The 22382-nt window shown below is 43.9% G+C and overlaps 1 protein-coding gene across 9 annotated transcripts in view; it reads right to left on the bottom strand.

Moving 5' to 3' along the window:
* LOC124005780 (ras/Rap GTPase-activating protein SynGAP-like) overlaps positions 1-22382 on the bottom strand; it is a 115096-nt gene that overhangs the window by 30128 nt on the left and 62586 nt on the right. For 6 of the 9 annotated variants that reach the window (XM_046315323.1, XM_046315314.1, XM_046315319.1 and 3 more), the window contains 14 exons: positions 15938-16032; positions 14341-14462; positions 9256-9409; positions 8673-8771; positions 6667-6906; positions 6133-6462; positions 4278-4422; positions 4018-4162; positions 3579-3815; positions 3125-3326; positions 2586-2794; positions 2064-2277; positions 1144-1740; positions 500-943 (listed from right to left, as the gene is read on the bottom strand). In XM_046315323.1, coding sequence (XP_046171279.1) covers positions 500-943; positions 1144-1740; positions 2064-2277; positions 2586-2794; positions 3125-3326; positions 3579-3815; positions 4018-4162; positions 4278-4422; positions 6133-6462; positions 6667-6906; positions 8673-8771; positions 9256-9409; positions 14341-14462; positions 15938-16032 — 3233 coding nt within the window. The remainder of the gene's footprint in view (positions 1-499; positions 944-1143; positions 1741-2063; positions 2278-2585; positions 2795-3124; positions 3327-3578; positions 3816-4017; positions 4163-4277; positions 4423-6132; positions 6463-6666; positions 6907-8672; positions 8772-9255; positions 9410-14340; positions 14463-15937; positions 16033-22382) is intronic. The other 3 variants (XM_046315320.1, XM_046315317.1, XM_046315315.1) reach the window with 3 other exon arrangements.

Consider the following 22382-nt stretch of genomic DNA (forward strand, 5'->3'; position numbering starts at 1 on the left):
TTTGCCTTTTAGTAGGCCGTCATTGGAATGTGTTCTTAGCTGATATGTCTAGTTAAATAAAGGTTAAATAAAATGAAAAAATGGTGCTGGAGAAGTGTTTTCTTTGCATCTTGTGGTAACTGTGGTAACTCTCCTTGTGGTAACTCTCCTTGTGGTAACTCTAAACCAATAGTTGTTTAGTGGTCAAAAAATGTCTAATATATATATATATATATATATATATATATATATATATATATATATATATATATATATAGCTACTGTGTACTACACACATGAGGGGGTGACCCTTGGCCCTATTTAATCATACAGGTCACTGGGACTCTGAGGTTGGTCAGAAACAACTGTGAAAGAGAGAGCATGGTTGAACTGTATTTGATAGGTGTGTTGGAATTGTTATATAATGCAGAGTGAGAGAAAATAACAGTGACAGCTATGAGCTTCTTGTCAGATTTAAAGGTAGATTAAATTACACAATAGAGTACAGTAGCCTGCATACCTGTTTACTAATGGAAGGTTTGAGCAGGTGCTGTTGCTGTGGTTGCTGTTGCTGCTGCTGTGATTGCTGTATGGTTGTTGTAGTGCCTCCCTGTGGCCCCTGGGGGCCCTGGCTCTCCCTGACAGAGCTCTGCTGGTGGGGCAGTCCAGGGGCTGTGTTGTCTTTGACCGACAGCTGTTGCCGTGGTGCCTGTTGCCGACCTCCGTAGCCCGACTCTGGTGATAGGTTGGCACTGGGCGGTCGCGTCTTAGCGGATGGTGTGGGAGCAGCAGCCGCACTGACGGACAGCTGATGGGAGGTCTGTGATTTGACGCGTTGAGCGGGAGGCGGGGCGATGGAGCTCTGGCGCACAGGCTGGACTGTGGAGGGGGGTGTGGCCAGGGAGGAGTGGGAGGTACCAGTCTGAGAGGCCATGCCCATCTGCTGTTGCTGTTGAAGATTATCCTAACAAGGACAATTATAGAACTCCAAGTTATCCTGGTCTTAAACCTGTTTCAGATGTTTACATTATGCTAATCCTATTTATGTAGGCTTCAAACAAATGTGGATTTAAATTACAAGAAAGTAGGAGAGACAAAAAGGCTAATTTGCACAAAAGTAGAACATGATTGTAAACACATTCTTGACCTTAAGTTAATCCATACCTGCCCGTGCATGGACAGTTGCCGCCGTGCGAAATCAGCCCTGCTGTAGTCGTCGCTATAGCTGTGTGAGTGGATAATGGCTGGCTGCCCCAGGTGCCCTGCACCGGTCCTCAGGGTGGACAGGTCCTCGCTGCGAGAGAACCCCCCGTGGGCGAACTGGGGGATGTAGGCCTCGTGCGAGCCACCGGGGTCAGGCTCCGGGGCCAGGAGCAGGGGCGGCGGGAGATGGGCCCTGCTGTGCTGGTGGTGAAGGTGGGGTCCATCTGGAGGGCCGGTGGCCAGGTGAAACAGGGGGTTCTGGAAGGAGAGTGGGTATCTCAGGGCGGCGGCCTGCTGCTGCTGCTGCTGGGACAGCGAGTCGGTGGTGGTGCCCATCTGGCTCAACTGGCTCAGCCGGAGGCCCCCTGACATGCTGGATCCCCCCGAGCCGGCCGAGAGGCGGCCTCCGGCCCGGAGCTGACCACTCAGGCCCGAGCCCAGGCCTCCTCCACCCTGGCTGCTGAGCCCTCCGAAGCTGCCCATGCCGGTGATGGAGGCCTGGGAGGAGTTGAGCATGGCCACCGACTGCAGGTTAGACACGCTGTTCATTGTGGAGTCCTGGAGGTCCATCATAGATATACACTTTATTGACACTGAGCACCTAGACGAGATTGATAGAGCTAACAGCCTTCTGTGCCCAATTCTAAAGTGCCAATGTTGATTAAGTTTTTTATCTATTAAGGGGGGTGGTTGTAAGCCTGAATTGCATGTCCCATGACTTACCACTAAGGTACATTCCTATGAGCGCACAGCTGCCATACTATCCTGCAGTCGTCTGCCAGACATGGCTACCACATGGAAAGGAGATGTGCAGTTTACATAGCTTCCTGTAGAACATGTCTCCTAACAGATTCTAATGCTATCAAAATAATTCAACTAACCTTGTGGTCTGGCTCGGTGATATCGGAGCTACTGGTGCAGTACGCAGGGCTTGATCGGGCCAAGGGAGGGCGTGTTACATAGAAAACGTCTTTGGAGGCTCGATGTGGGTGATCACGCTCTTGGAAACTCAGCTGAGGATGAGCACGAGACGGCATGACCCCCCCACCGGACACACCAGATGTAGGGGAAGGCAAGCGAGTGATATCTATGGAGCTTAAGGAAGGCAACAACACATGGCAACAGATTGGAGAAGACGATGACAAGGTTATAGGTGTATTACGAGTTTGGCACAAAAGGCACAACCCAACCACAGCATTATGGCGGGAAAGGCAAAACTTTAACAAATGCACCAACCAACCATCCTCCTAGGGCTGGTTTCCCCAACACGGATTAAACCGAATCATAGACTAACAACTATGTTCAATGGAAATTCTCCATTCAAAGTGCTTTTTTGTCCAGGACTATACTTAACCTGTTTCCAGGAAATAGGCCCATAGGATTAAATAAAGCCAGGGCACTACCTGTTGAGATCCTTCATCATGAGATTCTGGAACTCCGAGGAGACTCCCCTGTTGAAGCTGGGTCGTGAGAGCAGCCTCTCCGTCTGTCTCTCATGGACTCTATCTGTCTGGTTCTGGTGGCTGGGTTGCCTCTGCAGGTGGGGGTTACGCAGGGCCATGCTGATGTCATTCAAGAGGCGGGGCAAGGGACCCAGTTTGATAATGGCATCCTGTGGGTTAGGGTTAGAAGACTGACATGAATACAAGTTAACAATGACAATAGGAAAAGCATTCAAAGGGTTAAAAAGTGTGGTTGATCATTTTAAGTATCTTATCTTTGAAAATTACAAGTGCACTTAATCATTCCATTCATTCTACTGACTCATACGTTCAGATTACTGAGTTGTCAAGACCATACATAGTTATTTTATTGTCCTGATTCCTAGTTGGACTTATTCATTATTGAATAACACTACAATGGTTATCTGTAACTTGTACTTTTCTTATTGGTCATATGTTGTAGAGGTTATATTGTTAATATTTACCCTGATCCTCCCTACCTTGCTGAGCTGGGCCATGACCTCCCAGAGGAGGCTGTGTAGTATGGACAGCTCCCTGCCCAGGTCGATGTAGCCCTCGAAACCCCCCGCGTTGCTCACACTGTCCAGGTTGGAGATCTCATAGAGGAATTGTTGCATGGAGCCCCACTCCATCTCTAAGAACTCATTCATGAAGCACATGTACTCCTCTTTCATACCAAACCTGAGGGAGAGAGAGAAGAAGAGTCAAAATGCTATAAACTCAGATTACATATCATCGGCTGGTTTCCCGGACACAGAATTAGCCCAATCCTGGATTAATAACTAATAAGAAATTTCAATGGAGTATCTACATTGAGCATGCTTTTTAGTCCAGGACTAGGCTTAAATCTTTGTCCCAGAAATATACTCAAAATATTACAGACGTTTTAGCATAAGCATAACATTATAAATTGTAGTGAATGAATTAACTGACTTGGAGAAGTTGGCCAGGTTCTGCACCACTTTGGAGATGAGGGTGAGCGTGCGCGACGTCTGCTCGTCTGGGTACTCCTGGGTCAGGTTAAACAGGGAGGGGGACATGATGGCCGGACACAGGAAGCGCAGGAAAAGGGAGCCGCTGATTAGGCGGTCTGCAATGTCCTCCCTCCCCCTCTCTGCACAGCGCACCCTCCACGAGGCAAACACCTCCTTCAGCTCTCGAGGAAACACACTGCAGAGAGATACAAATATACAGTGTGTTATTATCATTTGATAGTATATTCTGGCTTTAGTAAGGCAGTGTATGCCAACTACTGAATGCAAATCTGGTGTGTTCAACAATGAAAATTATGTAAATAAGTCTTTGGGTGCTGTAGACCAGGAGTAATCCTACTTGAATGAAAACAGTAAACACTCATATGCCAACTACTGACCAATGGGAGTTGACGATTTTGCAGAGTGCCAGTTCGCAGCACATACGGAGATTGGCTTGGTGATCTGGAAGGACAGAGGGTGGTGTCCTCATGGGGTCCACCTCGCAGTTCTCCTCTGATTCGTACAGCGCCCTTATGAACTCCCCTGAAACAAACACACTGACCATTAGGCGAACACAGAAAGATAATGAATACATCACAGCAAGAACAGTTCAACAACATGTATTGAGTGATAAATGTGAAGTATTCGAAGGCCACACCTATTGCATCCTTGAGGTACTTATGTCCAATCAGCTTGAGATACTCTTCTATGGCTTTGGTGGCCAGAGTGTTCTCTCTGAAGATAAGGTGTTCTCGGTCTATGAATCTATCTACCTCACACATCGCCATGTCTGAAAGAAAATCCTGGGAAGAAACAAAACAGAAACATCAACATAGCATAGACTTTCTTTTTAAAACATTCAATTATAATCTATTGGGTACTCTCAAATTCAATTTTGAGGATATAACGCCTTTCCTCAGGTCAGAGTGTAATTTGTTACGTTTAATATTCCTTCTGTTTCAATCTCTTTTGGTTTATGGTTTGGTAAGAAAACCAAGAAGTAGTCAAACTAATGTAAATTTTGTAGCTTATATTGCCTTAAAGATAGAATACGCAGGTTGTGAGCGCACCCCATGCTGCCCCACTTCTTCTGTTGTGTTTTCACTTTGAACAAAAACAAGGGGTTTCAGCCCTGAGCTGCCTTGGGCTGGCCTTCTGGGCAAGGTGTGTCTTTGCACTAAAACCTGCCTACTCGAACGACCCTGCTGCCATGCTCCAGAGCTGGAGAAGAAGTGAAAGTCACTTGCAAGCTATAGTCGCAAGAAACAAACACAGAGCAGACGAAGCCAACAAGCTATCTAACTTATTTGCTGATAAACTGTCCTGGTAGCAGGGCCAGCGTTTTCAGAAATGTAGACAGAAACAAGCATCATTCTCAGTTCTTGGATCTGAATCAACTCGACCCCAAAAGAGAAAAAGAAGCGGAAAAAAGACTGCTCATGACCAATCAAGAAACCAGATAAATATTGGAATTAATTTTGAAAGGTGGAAGAGTGATGCCCAAATGGCCACCATTGTCATGGACAGGTAGGTAAGTGTTGGGTTGTGTTTTTAGGCTACGCTTTTTTTGAGCTACATTAGCTGCTAACCTTAGTGTGTTCAATGTTCAAGCTTGCTAACATGGCTACTTAGCTAGCTAGCTGACATATTTTGTATTTGGAAACTAACGATAACTAGCTACATAATAATAATAATAATAATATATGCCATTTAGCAGACGCTTTTATCCAAAGCGACTTACAGTCATGTGTGCATACATTCTACGTATGGGTGTAGCTACACTGCATAAACAACACTAAATGCCCAATGCCTGTATTTCAACTAGCTAACGTTAGCTAGTTACGTAAAGCTAAATATGCAGATTGTTGACATGATAGTGTGCTTGGTTTGTAGATGATAATGCTAGGTGGTCAACCTAGGACCACCCCAAAAATGCATCATCTAGCTATACAGTGATATCACACAAACATTTTTTTCTCAGGGAGATACTGGTGGAGACAGTCTGATTTCAAGGGAACCTGAGGTTGTAGAAGTTGTGATTGTGGAAAAGTCCAAAAGAGAGGTAAACATTTTTATGGAATGTTTTGTGATGGAATAATAATTTGATTGGTAATCGACCAATGGAAGCTATGTTTGCCTGTTCAGCATATTGCTTACACAGCATGGCATTGAGGCCTACCGTGAACTGCCCAACTTCAAGGACTGAATGAATATCCAGTGTGGCCAGTAAAGTAAACAATGGCTCATCTGCATGACATATTGCTAGACCATGGGCCATCAAGTAATAGGATGGTTACATTAGCATGACACATGTTACACTGGTTACAGCGCAACACCACATCCTATGTATTTAAAGGACACTTGTTATGACATTGACCTATTTGGCAGTAATGCCCCCCCATTTATCTGGCATATACACAGGATACAGTGAGGTGTATACAGGAATATGACCTTGCATTGTACCGTGTACTATTGAAGTAACAACTTGTTTAATGTTTCATGCCAATACTCACCTTTGCTTTCCCCGTGCTCTGTAATATGTGGACCAGCGCACAGGCCACCTCTTCTTTACTCTTCACGCTCAGTAGAGGCTCCAGCACCGCACACAAAGTCCGGTAGTTATTGGTAACATACTCGGCAAACTCCTTGTACAGCTCCATGGGCAGGATGCTCATGGTCTGGTAACGAGACTTGAGGCGTAGGGAGGCATTGATGATCTTGCCCCCTGCTTGCCCCTTGGCCAGGATGCTAGGCTGGATGACCGGGTACCACTGCTCCACAAACTGTCGGCCCGTGATGCTGGAGATAGGGATACTGACCAGTCCCAGGTATGTGCTCTTTTCCTGATAGAAGAGGGGAAATTAATATGGGATTTTGTGGTCAAGAGTTATGGGGTCATTAAGAAAGAGGAGAAAAAGAAGATAGTAATGAACCTAAAGTATATTCATCTTAATCATTGGGCAAACTGCTTTAACCAGTCTGCAAAAAATGTCATTTTAATCAGTTTCATCTCGTTTTGCACACTGGTGAGAGAGTTGTCTCTTCACCTTGCGTCTCTTCTTGTCAGTTTCCTTGTAGAGATGAAGGCGTAGGTTGCGGACGGCTGGCAAGTTGTTGAACTCAAAGTGCTCGCCCCAGAACACGGTGTCAGTCCGGGGCTTACTGGTGGTGCGTGCGTAAAGCATGTCGTCCAGACAAAGTTCGCAGTAGTAGCGCTTCTTGGCGGGAAGCTCCCGCGCCTCGATGATCCAGAGTTTCAGCACGTTGTCCACCCTCCGACTGTTGTCCTGAAGAGGGGCGAAGAGAGGGTGGCAAAGGGACAAGGCAGAACAGGGAGGAAAGAAAACCAAAGGGAAAAAGACCAAAGAGAAAAAGAAAACCAAAGGGAGAGGGAGGGTTGAGTACATTAAGAACAGTGGTGTAAAGTACTTCAGTAAAAATACTTTAAAGTACTACTTAAGTCATTTTTGGGGGTATCTGTACTTTACTATTCATATTTTTTACAACTTTTACTTTACATTCCAAAAAAAAATAATGTACTTTTTAATCCATACATTTTCCCTGACACCCAAAAGTACTCATTACATTTTGACAGGAAAATGGTTAAATTCACACACTTATCAAGAGAACATTCCTGGTCATCCCTACTGCTTCTGATCTGGCGGACTCACTAAACACAAACGCTTCGTTTGTAAATTATGTCTGAGTGTTGGAGTGTGCGCCTGGTTATTAGTCAATCAAAAATTTAAAAACACAATTGTGCCATCTGGATTTCTTAACATAAGGAATTTGAAATTATTATAGTTTTACTTTTGATACTTAAGTATATTTTAGCAATTTAATTTACTTTTGTTACTTAATTATATTTAAAACTAAATACTTTTAGACTTTCTCAAGTCGTATTTCACTGGGTTACTTTCACTTGAGTTATTTTCTTTACTTTTCTTTACTTTTACTCAGGTTTGACAATTCAGTACTTTTTCCACCACTAGTTAAGAACAGTCTAAGAACAATATGCACACATACAGATGGAGATAAATTAGATAATACATATGTACTGGAGACATGAGACAGAAAGTGGATGTGTGATTGGTATGTTGCAGCAGAGAGCTGCATTTTCTGAACATGATTACAAAGAGCCAACTATGTCTGAAATCCCCCCATGGGAGGAGAGCATGCTGTGCAGATTGCACAGAGTGATGTTTTAGTCAGGGGTGAGTCATTTCAACTAGTCTGAAATGCCACTGGATCGCTCAGCCTTGGCTCAGATCAGCTCTGAATACCGAATTTAGATTGCTAAGTATATCAGCAATGTTCCAAAGTTGTTTTTTTCTTAAGTACTCCATTGGTATGCCACCTGACAATTAATGTGGACGCCCGCCGAGTTGCAACCGTTCACCATGAATTTCAATAAGAAGAAGAATCAAGAGCGCCTGTCTGCCCAGCGATGGTTGCAAAACCTAATGAACATCCTGGTCTCTTTCAACATCGCACCTCGTCTTATCTCTCCCATCATGTGTCTGGTTGGGAAATTCATGAGGGTGCAGAGGATATTTCGGAGCCCCCGTGTTGAGTCCTTGGAGCCCCATGATTCAGCCAGGAACCCCGTAGTCACAGCATCTGGATGAGTCAATCCACTCGGGCTGATGTTTCCTCTCGGTTTGCCTTAATAACTGCAGCTCCCTTGCTGCCATCAAGAGCAGTTATCTGTCTCTTTTAATGTCTCTTTTGATAAGAGGGGGGGCTATTATGCAGACCTAGGAGATCAAGCGTAGCTGAAATTATAAGATCTGTTTTAATCAACCGCATCTAAAGTGCTGAGTTTGCTCTTTTTAGTTATCTATTTAACTCTGATGATAGTGCAGAAGTGCTGTGTTCTAATATGTAATGTATCTGGTGACTATACATTACAGACATAGACAAACAGAGAGCACATGGGGAAATGTGGAAATGAGGAAATGCTCATATTGAAACAGACATTGAAGACAGGGGAGAAGGAGAGAGGCACTGACAGAACGAGAAGTAACTTAATTTCTCGTCCTTGTTTCCCCACCTTGTTGGGTTTGACAGCTCTCTGAAGATTCTCGATCCATTTGTCTCTCTCTGCACCCGAGCGACATGCAAAGCACTTGGTTCCCGAAGCTGTAGTCACCTGAGGTTACCAACGGTAACATCAACAGCCACAACCATTAGCAACTTGGGAGAAGATGACAAGTGGCATAACAATGTCCTTTAATCACAGAGACTTTTGTCATGTACACGTTGGCTATGGGAAAGTGAGCCATGCAGTGAAATCTGTTTTCACAACAAATTTCTGTGACAAATCAACTTGGGACATGAGCTCATTTCGAGCCGCCCATCACCGACCAAACATTAGTGGCATTAGTAGCAATAGTAGACAGACCTGGGTTCAAATGCTATTTAAAATATTTAAAATACTTTGTGTTTGCTTTAGCCTGCCTGGAGTGGCAGATGGACGGGATTTGAACTTTATCTTCTTCTATTGGTTCCACTGCACCAGGCAAGATCAATCAAGCTCAGCAAAAGTATTTGAAATTATTTCAAATAGTATTTGAACCCAGGTTTAATTAGTAGCGCTATCTGGGTTCATTGTGTGTGTGTCGTGTCAGCCTCACCTCGAAACAGTACTCCTGTCCCAGGATGCTGGAATGGACGGGCTTGATGATGGCATCCTCGTCCAGGGTGAGGTCCAGCGCCTCGGCTGCACTGCTAGGAGACAGCAAGGACTCATGGGAGTGGGACTCTTTGAAGCTCTGCATCAGGCGCGTTCTGGGTGGGGAGCAGAGACACAGTGAGAGGAGCAGAGTGAGTCCCATACATTACAGTACAAAGCGTTCTGAACTGTGTTTTTTTCTACATAATGTTTCCTCTATCATTTCCTATGGCTAAAAAGAGCTTCTGGAAATCAGAACAGCTATCACCAACTTCGATTTGGACGAGGACTTCTACTTCAATGAGTCGGAGAAGAAAGACATTGATTATCCCGGGCCTGGCCCAAATCCCTGACACTCGAAGAAGGAGGAGACGCCGCTATAGAGGCCGGTGTCCAGGATACCTGACAAGACTACGTCAGAGAGTGGATAAATAAACTGGATTAGGTCCGTGCGAGACGATTCTATCATCGTGGACTACAGGAAACAGAGGACCGAGCACGGCTCCATCTACATCGAAAGTGCTGTAGTGGAGCAGGTCGATAGCTTCAAGTTCCTCTGTGTCCACATCACTAAGGAATTATCCTGGTCTACACACACCAACACAGTCATGTAAAGGGCAAGACAACGCTTCTTCCCCCTCGGGAGGCTGAAAAGATTCGGCATGAGCCCTCAGATCCTCAAAAAGTTCTACAGCTGCACCTTTGAGAGCATCTTGACTGGCTGCATCACCACTTGGTATGGAAACTGCTTGGCATCCAACCGCAAGGCACTATAGGGGGCAGTGCGTACGGCCCAGTACAACACTGGTGCCCGAGCTCCCTGTCAGAGGAAGGCCCTAAAAATTGTCAAAGACTCCAGCCACCCAAGTCATAGACTGTTCACTCTGCTTTCGCACAGCAAGTGGTACCGATGCATCAAATCTGGAATCAACAGGACCGTAAAACAGCTTCTACCCCCATGCCATAATACTGCTAAATAGCTAGTCCATGTAGCTATTGGTTAACTATTTAACTATTTGCATTGACCATTTTTTTGCATCTCTTTTGACTCATCAAATATGCTACTGTTACTGTTTATTATCTATCCTGTTTATTATCTATCCTGTTGCCTAGTCACTTTATCCTGTACATATCTACCTCAAGTACCTGTTACCCCTGCACATCGACTCAGTACTGGTACTCTGTGTATATAGCCAAGTTATCATTGACTCAGTACTGGTACTCCGTGTATATAGCCAAGTTATCATTGACTCAGTTCTGGTACTCCGTGTATATAGCCAATTTATCATTGACTCAGTACTGGTACTCCGTGTATATAGCCAAGTTATCATTGCCTCAGTACTGGTACTCCGTGTATATAGCCAAGTTATCATTGACTCAGTACTGGTACTCCGTGTATATAGCCAAGTTATCATTGACTCAGTACTGGTACTCCGTGTATATAGCCAATTTATCATTGACTCAGTACTGGTACTCCGTGTATATAGCCAAGTTATCATTGCCTCAGTACTGGTACTCCGTGTATATAGCCAAGTTATCATTGACTCAGTACTGGTACTCCGTGTATATAGTCAAGTTATCATTGACTCAGTACTGGTCCTCCGTGTATATAGTCAAGTTATCATTGCCTCAGTACTGGTACTCCGTGTATATAGCCAAGTTATCATTGACTCAGTACTGGTACTCCGTGTATATACTCAAGTTATCATTGACTCAGTACTGGTCCTCCGTGTATATAGCCAAGTTATCATTGCCTCAGTACTGGTACTCCGTGTATATAGCCAAGTTATCGTTACTTATGGTGTATTTATTCCTTGTGTTATTTTTGGGGCCTGTAAGTAAGAATTTCACTATTAGTCTATTCCTGTTGTTTACAGAGCATGTGACAAATACGATTTGATTAGGCACTACAGAGGGTAGTGTGTACGGCTCAGTACATTCCCAGGGCCAAGCTTCCTGAAATCCCGGACCTCTATATCAGGCGGTGTCAGAGAAAGGCCTTAAAATGGTCAAAGACTCCAGCCACCCTAGTTATAGGCTGTTCTCTCTGCTACCGCATGGCTAGTGGTACCGGAGCACCAAGTCAAGGAACAAGAGGCTTCTAAACAGCTTCTACCCCCAAGCCATACTACTCCTGAACAGCTCATCAAATGACGACCCAAACTATTTGCAACCCCCCTCCCCGGTACCCCCTCTATATCGCCCCGCTATTGTTATTTACTGCAGCTCCTTAATTATTTGTTTTTCTTACCTCTTACTTTGTATTTTCTTAAAACTTAATTGTTGGTTAAGGGCTTGTAAGTTAGCATTTTACTGTTGTATTCGGGGCATTTGACAAATAAACTTGGATTTGATTTGATTAGGGGGATGATTAAGTCAACAAGGCAAGTGGCACCATGTGGCCAAAAAAATGCAACCACTGTCAATATTTTTCATTTGAATGTCGGCATACACTTCTTTAACTAAAGGGACGACCATCTGTTTATAGCTCTCTACAATCTCACTAACAAATCTAACTGTGACAAGGGTAGTGGAATACAATCAGTCATTGAGGGCACAGAGAGCCAGAGATGCTTTCACAACGGCAGGCTCGGTGGAGTTCTTCTGAGATACACTCGAGCATATCTGATTCCGAAAAGTTGAGAAACAGCACGCAACCATTCTGCTTTTCATGCCAAAGGATTCCGTCTGTACTCACAAATTCTGTGTTCTGTGAGCTTGCAAAGAGGTCACATCAAAAAACAATGTGATGCTCGTCTCACAACGGGTCTAATTGTCATCTGAAGAAGTCAACACATTAGCAATCAATTAGAGTTTCACTGGATTACATTATATTTGAGTGTAATGACAATAGTGTTATGATTACATTTCTTGGACAACAAAGCTACATTTCTATTGACAGCCATACATGCATAGAATTGTCCATGACGCTTGACCGCCTTTCCCGCCATGCCCGCCCACACTGACTTATACATATATACACATAGACACACACATACCAATTATGCTACAATGCCACTGAACTGAAGAGGATACAGATACAGAGTGCCAGAAAGGGGAATGACAGAGACCACAACACAGAAAAAGCAGAGAGAAGAAAGTAACAGTCTCCCTACTATGATGTCCCTGATGCATCCAGCTCTCTCGCGTTCTCCCTGTGCCACTGTTTTTGTGGACGTTCACTCATAATGTGCATCAGAACATTGAATACTTACAGTGGAGTGTGAGAGAAAGAGAGAGAGAGAGAGAGAGAAGAGAAAGACAGGAGAGAGATGTCGAGAGAGATAAAAATAGACCCAAAGAAATGAGTCAGAATGAGAGAAATAAAGGACAGTGGGGGAGGTCGAGAAAGGGAGGGCGAGAGGGCGAGAGAGACAGAGGGAGAGTGAAGGAGAGGGGGAAGACGGTGGGAAAGAACCTCTCAGACGAAATCAAGTTGTTATGTAAACTGTTGGTACTTTAGAGGAGAAGGGAGTGGCAGGGCAGATGAGAAAACAGAGAGAGACTAAAAGAGATAGATATGGTAGAAGAGGAGACACAAGAGGGCAGCAAATGAATGAATGCAAATTGCAATGCAACACAGCTAAGCCACACTGGAAACAACTCCATCCCCCAACATGCACTTTCTACCAACATTCTCTGTACCGAAGATGCAGGCAGGTGTTTCAAAAACAACAAAAAGTATTCTAAAAAGTGAAGTAAAACTGCCCCATCAACTACACCTCAAGCAACTTATCCAACGTAACAACACAGAATATGTATAAAGTCACCCTATTAGGATAGGTCATTCTCACAAACAAGGGACTAAATACCAGAAAATGACCAAAACAACCCACACATCTCCCTTACCTGCAGCAGGTAGCCTAGTGGTTAGAGTGTTTGGCCAGGTTGCTAGATTGAATCCCCGAGCTGACAAGGTAAAAATCTGTCGTTCTGCCCCTGAACAAGGCAGTTAACCCACTGTTCCTAGTCCGTCATTGTAAATTAGAATTTGTTCTTAACTGACTTGTCGAGTTAAATATATATATTTTTTAAGTAAGCCAGGAGACGACCAAAAGCCAACTGTGTTTGAACTAAGGACTTTGAAAAGGAAATCAGTCTTTGATGCTTTGAAGACCGCATCCCTGGCGAAACATGACGAACTTCAGAAGCTGCTTGACCTGTCTTTCTGTGTATCCTCAGACTTAACCATCCGTGAAATACGTCCGGATGTCTTCAATGAATAAATCATGAAAAGAACAGCTCCTCGACCGCACTTAAGCCCTTTCAAGATCCAAATGACCTCTTCTACACAGGTCAACTTGGAGTAGCTACAACACAAATGGCATGTCACTGATTTACCATTGTTTATTTAGCTAGCTACTGGCACTATCATGCTGACAGATTTGCATAAAATCCATGTTGTTTTCAATTTATGTTGTTTTCAATTCATTCAGTATGTATCCCTGCAGTGAAGACTACCCCTATTAGCATCATTAAATCGTATAGCCTGGTATAATTCCATTTTATTCCCCACACAGGTTCATCTAAGGTATGTCCGTTCTGTGGCCATACAGCTGTCTGATGGTTGCCATGGAGAGGTCGGGACTTTTTATTAAATCTTGAATTGGTATTCTCCATGTATTAAGCCGTCATAAAAATGTAGTATGTAAAATGGGAGTGCAGCGGCACCGAAAGGGGCGGTTGTGAAACAAACACTTACTGTCAAGGCTTACTGGTTTCACTATAGCTAGGAGTAATACTAAAAGCACAGTACCTGCCATATTGTCCTTGAAAGGTATCCAAAATAGACACAAGAAAGCATCTTTAAAAGTCACACATACATGTGGACACACCGGTAGGAGTGTACACACACACACACTTGAAAAGACACATTGCAATGCAGCACAGCTAAGCCACACTGGAAAAAACTCCATACCCCAACATGCACTTTCTACCAACATTCTTCCCCCAACATGCCTACCTGACCTGTTCCGCACACGGAGAGAGCAGGGAACACACGCACACACTCACAGAAACACACACAGACACACATAGAGACTCGTACCTGTCCTGGTCGGCACTGCGGAAGCGGGGGAGGATCATGTGTCGGAAGCTGCTGGTGCGGTCCAATTTGGGCTGACTCTTAGCCCTCTTGATAGAGCCCTTCAACCTTCTACTGAGGAAACTCTGAACAGGGCAGCCATGGAGAGAGGGAGGAGGAGGTGAAGAATGAGAGGGTGTGAAACAGATGGAGGGGGAGGGAGGGGACGCAGGAAAGGAGATAGATCAGAGTTGTAGAGAGGGGGAATAGGGTGAGTGTGAGTAATGATGGATATTTTGTACCCAAAATGGATTGGAAGAAGAATAGAGGACATGTGATTTAGTGAATGACAGGTGATTGAAGGGGGAGAGCAACAGAAAGATTTATTACATATTATATCAGTCATACATCCACAATACAGCAATAGTGAATAGTAGAATAGTGTAGTATCATCTGGTAACCAACAGTGGGTGGTGTTGTGCCATAAATATACCCACAATCCAACAGCATACACTGGACCTCAGTAAAAATAGGAGTTTCATATTGCAGTGCAGTTTTGTCCTGTGCTTCCTGCAACCATATTCCCCTGATTTTGATCAGCTGATTTAGTCGGTATATAACACAGGTCTTATCGAACAGGCTGTGTGTTGATACTGTGTCTTTTATAGGAAGTGCTGACAGGGAGAACATGACTTCAATAGTAGAATAAAAATCAATGAATGATGTCATTCTCCGCAACATACAGGATAAGGTTCCATGCAACTACTATGCAGCCTTTTCCTCTCAGAGTGGAAGGAGAGACATGCTGCTGTATCTGAATAACCTCTCAGTGCTTTTTTTTGACAGTCTTACAATGCTGTTTCACCTCAATTCAACCTCTCTCCATGTCTAACATCTACTCAGATATCAATCTGCACATTACACATCAACATTGAACACTACATTCCGGGAGGAATTTGTCTGAATTGAGACAAACCATTCACTTTTTGTGAGCCTTGTGTCACTGAAGTCTGTTTTAAAGAAGTGACTAAAGATTTGACTAATTTGCTGACCGTCAAGGTAACCGACTGGTAGGACTAGATAAGTCATTCTGGTTTGATTAGCCAGCCTTTCTGACACGTTTAAGCCTCATACAGTCAGAAGAACTGAATCACAGTGGTGGGTCACATTTGGCATAGGGAACAGAAAACTCCATAGCATTTGGCAAAGGACGTAACGTGACGTTTAGAGGGGGTTTCTTCACCACATACAGAGACATCTGAGTCATGTACCTCGATCGGAGGCAGAGGTGCAATATGGCGTCTGGTCACTGGGCTGGAAGCGGCAACCCTCCAGTCCCCCGGCCAATTAGAAGAAGTGGGGGAGAGGGGGAGACTAAGAGACAGGCAGGGGGAGAGGGGCAGCGAGCGAGGGAGAGGGGGAGTACCGACCCCTTTCTTGTAGCGTTGCTGAGGGCAGGAGTGGCCATGGGGGAGGGAGGGGGAGAGAGAGGGTGAGAGGGCGAGGGGGAAGGGAGGGGTTCCACTGGCCCTGCGACAGGTGTGTGCTGGGGAGTGGGAAGGGAGGGAGAGAGAGAGGGACGGGGGAGCGAGCGAGGGCGGGAGGAGGGAGGGGTACTCACGGATTGTCGGAAGGGTTGGGGAGGGGCAGTGGGAGGGATCTCCATGCTTGGCTGCTTCACGTTGGCTATGCTCTTCCGCCGGGCGCGAGCGTTCTCTGGGAGAGAGAGAGGGAAGAAGACAGGTAAGAAGAAGAGAGAGAGAGAGAATCCAAAAGACAGGTGAGAGAGAGGGGGAGCGAGAGAGGGGGCATGGACTTGGCATGTGGTCAGCGGGGAGGCGGGAGCAAAAGAGAGAAGATACACACAGTACAGACATACGGTCAGGGGAGAGAGGAAACATATGAGAAACTGACAATTAAGGTGAAAAAAACAGAAGGTGAAGTGAGTGGTAGGTAGTGTACAAAAAAATAAAGGGAGAGAGCAAGAGAACATGTTTAAGGGTGAGAGAAGCAATGAGATGATAATGTCCCATTCACCCTGATCTCCATCATCCCCTACTTCCTCCTCCTACCTACCATCCCCCTCTCCTCCTACCAGGAAAATGAGGAATGTAGATAGAGAGCTGCATGGAGAGGAAGATGAAAGAGGAGTGGTGAGGTGAGTGAATTGAAAGGGATGGGTTTTCTGTCTGGCTGTTCGACAAGGCAAATGTTAACAATCTGCACTGAGTGTGGTGGGGGAGGGAAGAGAAGAGGCAGGGAGCAAGAGAGGAAAGCAGGTGGAAGCATTAACAAACACAGCGCCTATTGACTTCCGTCCGTGAGTCAGTCCCTAATGCAGTGAATTAGGCAGTAAGGGAATACACTCTGTACTATCCATGATGGATGGCAGAGGAGACCAGTGGCCGGACAGTAGAGAAGATGGAGCACAGAAGCCCATTCTAACATTCTGTACTGTCCATGATGGAAGGCAGGACCCACTAGACAGAGGCGTCAATTCAACATCTTTTCCACGTTGGCTCAACGTAATTCCGTTGAAATGACGTGGAAACAACATTGATTCAACCAGCGTGTGCCCAGTGGGAGGAGACCAGTGGCTGGACACAGGAGAAGATCTGTGAAAGGCAAGGAGAAGTTAACTAATGTATGCAGTTTATTAGTTTACTCCAAATGGGGGAGGGTTGGTAGGGTTTGTGGGGAATAGTAAAGGTATATTCTAAAATAAAAGTGTGCATATGTATGCATATATACACTACTGTCCAAAAGTTTGGGGTCAAATGTCCATTAAAATAACATCAGATTGATCAGAAATACAGTGTAGACATGGTTAATGTTGTAAATGACTATTGTAGCTGGAAACGGCAGGTTTTTAATGGAATATTTACATAGGTGTACAGAGGCCAGTTTTCAGCAGTGCTAACATAATTGAAAAAGGGGTTTCTGAAATTTTCTCAGATTTTAAGGCCAAAAAATTGAAATTTTCTTAAAAATGGGCATTTCCAAGAACAAACTTTTGAACATTAGTGAATGGAACTCTCTTTCCCCCTTCTGATGACCAGGTGGCGAATCATCTTCACTGTCTGGCAGACATATCAGTGTGGATGAGACTGGTGGGTTGACGGGCTGCTCTTTCCCGAAGCTGCCAGTTGAGGATCTTGTCACGGTGACAACTCTGTTTCTCCCAAGCGCCAAGAACCTAGATATCCTGGACAACACCCTGTACTTGTCCTCTTCCAACCAACATCTTTCTATTCTGGGTTCATGCTCTACAACATCCGTTTACGCTGTTCTGTGAAGGGCGCAGGTCCTAATCCAGGCACTTGTCATCTCCCGTCTGATTACTTCAGTTTCTTGGCAATTTCTGCCTGGAATAAACCTTCAACTCATCCAGAACAAGAATAGACTGACATGTTTCAGAATAAGTTCTTCACGTATTTCCGTTTCTCCACTGGCTTCCAGTTGAAGCCTCCGTAATCAAACCCACAAATGCTGATGCTCCGGATACTCAGGCTAGATCAGGCCCTAACCCAAACAAGGCCAGTTTTCCACCTCTGGCCTTCTTTGAATTAGCCCAGTCAAAACAGTTTTCAGGCCCCCAGTGGTAACAAACTCCCTGAAAAAGGGGTTTCACCATCAATTTTATGTTATTTTAGGATAGGACAAAATCATTGACTTTTTTGCAAAAACTGTCCCACTGGACATTTGCACAAGTGACCCTCTGGAAACTTTTGAAAATTAAATGAATGTGTATACGTATGAATGTTTATGTATGTATATATATATACAGTTGAAGTCAGAGGTTTACATACACATAGGTTGGAGTCATTAAAACACCTTTTTAAACCACTCCACAAATTTCTTGTTAACAGACTATAGTTTTGGCAAGTCGATTAGGACATCTACTGTGTGCATGACACAAGTACTGTGTACAACAATTGTTTACAGACAGATTATTTCACTTATAATTCACTGTACCACAATTCCAGTGGGTCAGAAGTTTATTTACACTAAGTTGACTGTGCCTTTAAACAGCTTGGAAAATTCCAGAAAGTGACGTCATGGCTTTAGAAGCTTCTGATAGGCTAATTGACATCATTTGAGTCAATTGGAGGTGAAACTGTGGATGTATTTCAAGGCCTACATTCAAACTCACTGCCTCTTTGCTTGACATCATGGGAAAATATAAAAAAATCAGCCAAGACCTCAGAGAAACAATTGTAGACCTCCACAAGTCTGGTTCATCCTTGGGAGCAATTTCCAAACGCCTGAAGGTACCTCGTTCATCTGTACAAACAATAGTACGCAAGTATAAACACCATGGGACCACGCAGCTGACATACCCCTGAGGAAGGAGACGCATTCTGTCTCCTAGAAATGAACGTATTTGGTGCAAAAAGTGCAAATCAATCCCAGAACAACAGCAAAGGACCTTGTGAAGATGCTTGAGGAAACAGGTACAAAAGTATCCATATCCACAGTAAAATGAGTCCTATATTGACAACCTGAAAGGCCGCTCAGCAAGGAAGAAGCCACTGCTCCAAAACCGCCATAAAAAAGCAGACTACGGTTTGCAACTGCACATGGGGACAAAGACTGTACTTTTTGGAGAAATGTCCTCTGGTCTGATGAAACAAAAATAGAACTGTTTGGCAATAATGACCATCGTTATGTTTGAGGGGAAATGGGCAGGCTTGCAAGCCAAAGAACATCCCAACCGGGGTGACAGCATCATGTTGTGGGGGTGTTTTCTGCAGGAGGGACTGGTGCACTTCACAAAATAGATGGCTACATGAGGATGGAAAATTGTGTGGATATATTGAAGCAACATCTCAAGACATCAGTCAAGAAGTTAAAGCTTGGTCGCAAAAGGGTCTTCCAAATGGACAATGACCCCAAGCGTACTTCCAAAGTTGTGGCAAAATGGCTTAAGGACAACAAAGGCAAGGTATTGGAGTGGCTATCACAAAGCCCTGACCTCAATCCCATAGAACATTTGTGGGCAGAACTGAAAAAGTGTGTGCGAGCAAGGAGGCCTACAAACCTGACTCAGTTACATCAGCTCTGTCAGGAGGAATGGGCCAAAATTCACACAACTTATTGTGGGAAGCTTATGGAAGGTTACCCGAAACGTTTGATCCAAGTTAAACAATTTAAAGACAATGCTACCAAATACTAATTGAGTGTATGTAAACTTCTGACCCACTGGGAATGTGGTGAAGAAATAAAAGCTGAAATAAATCATTCTCTCTACTATTATTCTGACATTTCACACTCTTAAAATAAAGTGGTGATCCTAACTGACCTAAGACAGGGAATTTTTACTCGGATTAAATGTCAGGCATTGTGAAAAACTGAGTTTAAATGTACTTGTTCAAGGTGTATGTAAACTTCTGACTTCAACTGTATATATAAAGATGTAATGTATGCAGTATCATAGAAAGAAGGGAGCAGGAATGAAAGCGAGAAAGCATCTGAGGCCAGTTCATTTCAGTCTTTCTTTCCCTCCCTATCCCTTTCTCTGCTACCCTCTTTTGAGATAGATGAATGATAACATAGTCATTTCTGAGGCTATAAATATTCTTCATGTTTCCTGTCTCTCTGTCTCTCTCTCTTTTTCTCTATCTCTCTCTTCTCCCTCTCTCTTTCTTTCCCTCCTTCTCTCGCTCTCCCTGGTTCTGCTATCACACAGACACACACACTCAGGCATACACACTACACACACACTCAGGCATACACACTACACACACTCCTCCTCTCTCCCACGCAGCTATTTTACATAATTCAAAAGTGCATTTATCCTCTCCTCTCCAGCCTCTCATCGCACTCTCTTTTCTCTCCTCACTCTTCACGTTTTCACATGATCCCGTCTTTCCCTTTACTTAGTCATGTATCTTGTCTCCTCCATCCGTCTCCATCCTCCTTTCATTCATCTGCATTCCTTCTCTTTATCTGGTCTCTACATTCCCTCTACTTCTCAAAATGGCAATCTTTTCTCATGACTCTGCTGTCATGCTACTTTCCACTGCCCACGTACTGAGCTGAGCGAGCGCCTTAGGGAAGGATCCTCATTGTGATGATAACCAAGTCAACGAATCACAGAGGGTTATGAAATCCAAAAGGGTGTATGTCCATTATACACAGCGGAAAATCCCAAGACCAATGAACCAACTGCTAGTCCATCATTGTCCTTTGTAAAGGAAATATGGGTGGCACACAGGATCTTTATTTGATCACTCTTTTTGTGCTGAGAATTTTTACTTGTAGTGTATTTCAGCTTTAAAAAGGCTTCTTAAGTTTGTAATTTCCACTTAAACATGTCTGACTTGATTTGCCCTCATGAAAAATGTACAAACCTCTACAAAAAAATGTCCATTCGTTTATAATCCACATAATAATTCATATTTCCTCTTGCTCCAGGATTGTTTTCCTGCTGTAGCAAATCGGATCAAATTAAGATCCTACATCTGTATTGAGGTAGTTATCGTACTAAGGGACCCAAGTTTTTCTAACCACATAACCTGACTATGAAAACTACAGGCACTAGTCACCCTGGTGTCATGATCTGTTGTGACAGAGACAAACATCACTATTAGGAGCCAGAGTTTCTCCTGACTATGTGACCTTTTCCTGGTCAGTTCACATAATTAGGAAAATATCAGGACAATAGTCATTATGTGTGCACTCCAAATACAGCCCCAGTCAAAATGCAACATAAACTAAGAGGTGCATCAGTTCCCCCTGGAACTACTGTTCCCAAAACAAATTAGTTTTCCATGAGCAAGTAGACTGTAGCTATGTCTGAGTAGCTAAGTGAAAATTCAGCTGGCATCCCTCCTACCAGTCCTAAGGTGTGACCACTCTGGCTTTAGCTAGCTATACATTTAGATAAGCTGGAGCCAGTCAGCAACTTGGCATCGTGCTCTCTCCCTGAGGGTGAAAACTTTGTCCTTTGTTGCCAATTTAGATTCATATGATTATCTGAAAATATTGGTGTGATGGAGGATTTCATTAGGCAAAACCTTTGATTTGTTTGGAGATCTACCAAGTTGTTTTCTTTACACTTTCCAACGCTTGGTCTACTATGTGAAAGAGATTATTCAAAAAGACAGCAAATATTATTCCGATGAATGTTTTTTGTGTGTATAACTGACTGTAAAGGCTCGTGGAGTCACACCGGGTTTGGATCATCCAGATAACCCATCTGTACATGCTCTACAGATCAACAAACTATCCGTTGATAAGCAACTGCTTACTAAGGTCACAGTTAGGGTTAGGTTTAGAATAAGGCTTACGTAATGGTTAAGGTTAGGGCTAGGGTTATGGTTAGGGTTAGCAGATAGTTAGTTAGTTGAAATGTTGCTGATTGTCTGTAGAGCATCTACAGATGGACTATCCAAATAAAGTGTTACCGCTGGCTGTCATGGGTTACCCCTCTTGAATTCTTTGGGTTTTGTGTTCTGATTTGATTGGCAAATGAAGCCTTTTGTTCGATCTGAAAGTGCACAGAGCCTTGCAGCGTGACGGTGAGTTTACAGAAACAGGAAATAGTTCAGCAAGACCGTTCCGTATCTGCTGTTCACCACCATCGGCCTTCACTCAAAGCTCTCAAATCACAGCAAGAAGCCAAACCTGACATTGTGGAAGTGTTTATGCAGTAAAGGTTCCGATGCTTCCGTACTAACAGAACGAACCCTTGAGATTCCCCTAGCATAACGCTTGCTAGGCAACACAACAATATTTTGGCATAGTCGGAGTGTCATTTGGCTCAGTAAATTAAGAAAAGAATGCACATGTTTGGTCATGATTATGAACAAAAACCTTAATTATACCTGATAGGCCGCAGTTATCCATAAGAGCTTTGTGTATAAGAAAACATGATGATAATATTACTAGGATTGATGATCCATTTCACTACATTATTTTAGTAATATAAAGTCAACATTCTATTTATTACGCCACTTTTTTTCTCATTATGGCAAATTTTGCAATCGCTGAGCAAGGATTTCTGCCCCATTTAAACATAAAATGTAAATTGCTTTATCTACAAAGAAACAGTATTACGGTGT

The sequence above is a fragment of the Oncorhynchus gorbuscha genome, linkage group LG19 (genome assembly GCF_021184085.1).
Source record: "Oncorhynchus gorbuscha isolate QuinsamMale2020 ecotype Even-year linkage group LG19, OgorEven_v1.0, whole genome shotgun sequence".
Taxonomy (NCBI): Eukaryota; Metazoa; Chordata; class Actinopteri; order Salmoniformes; family Salmonidae; genus Oncorhynchus; species Oncorhynchus gorbuscha.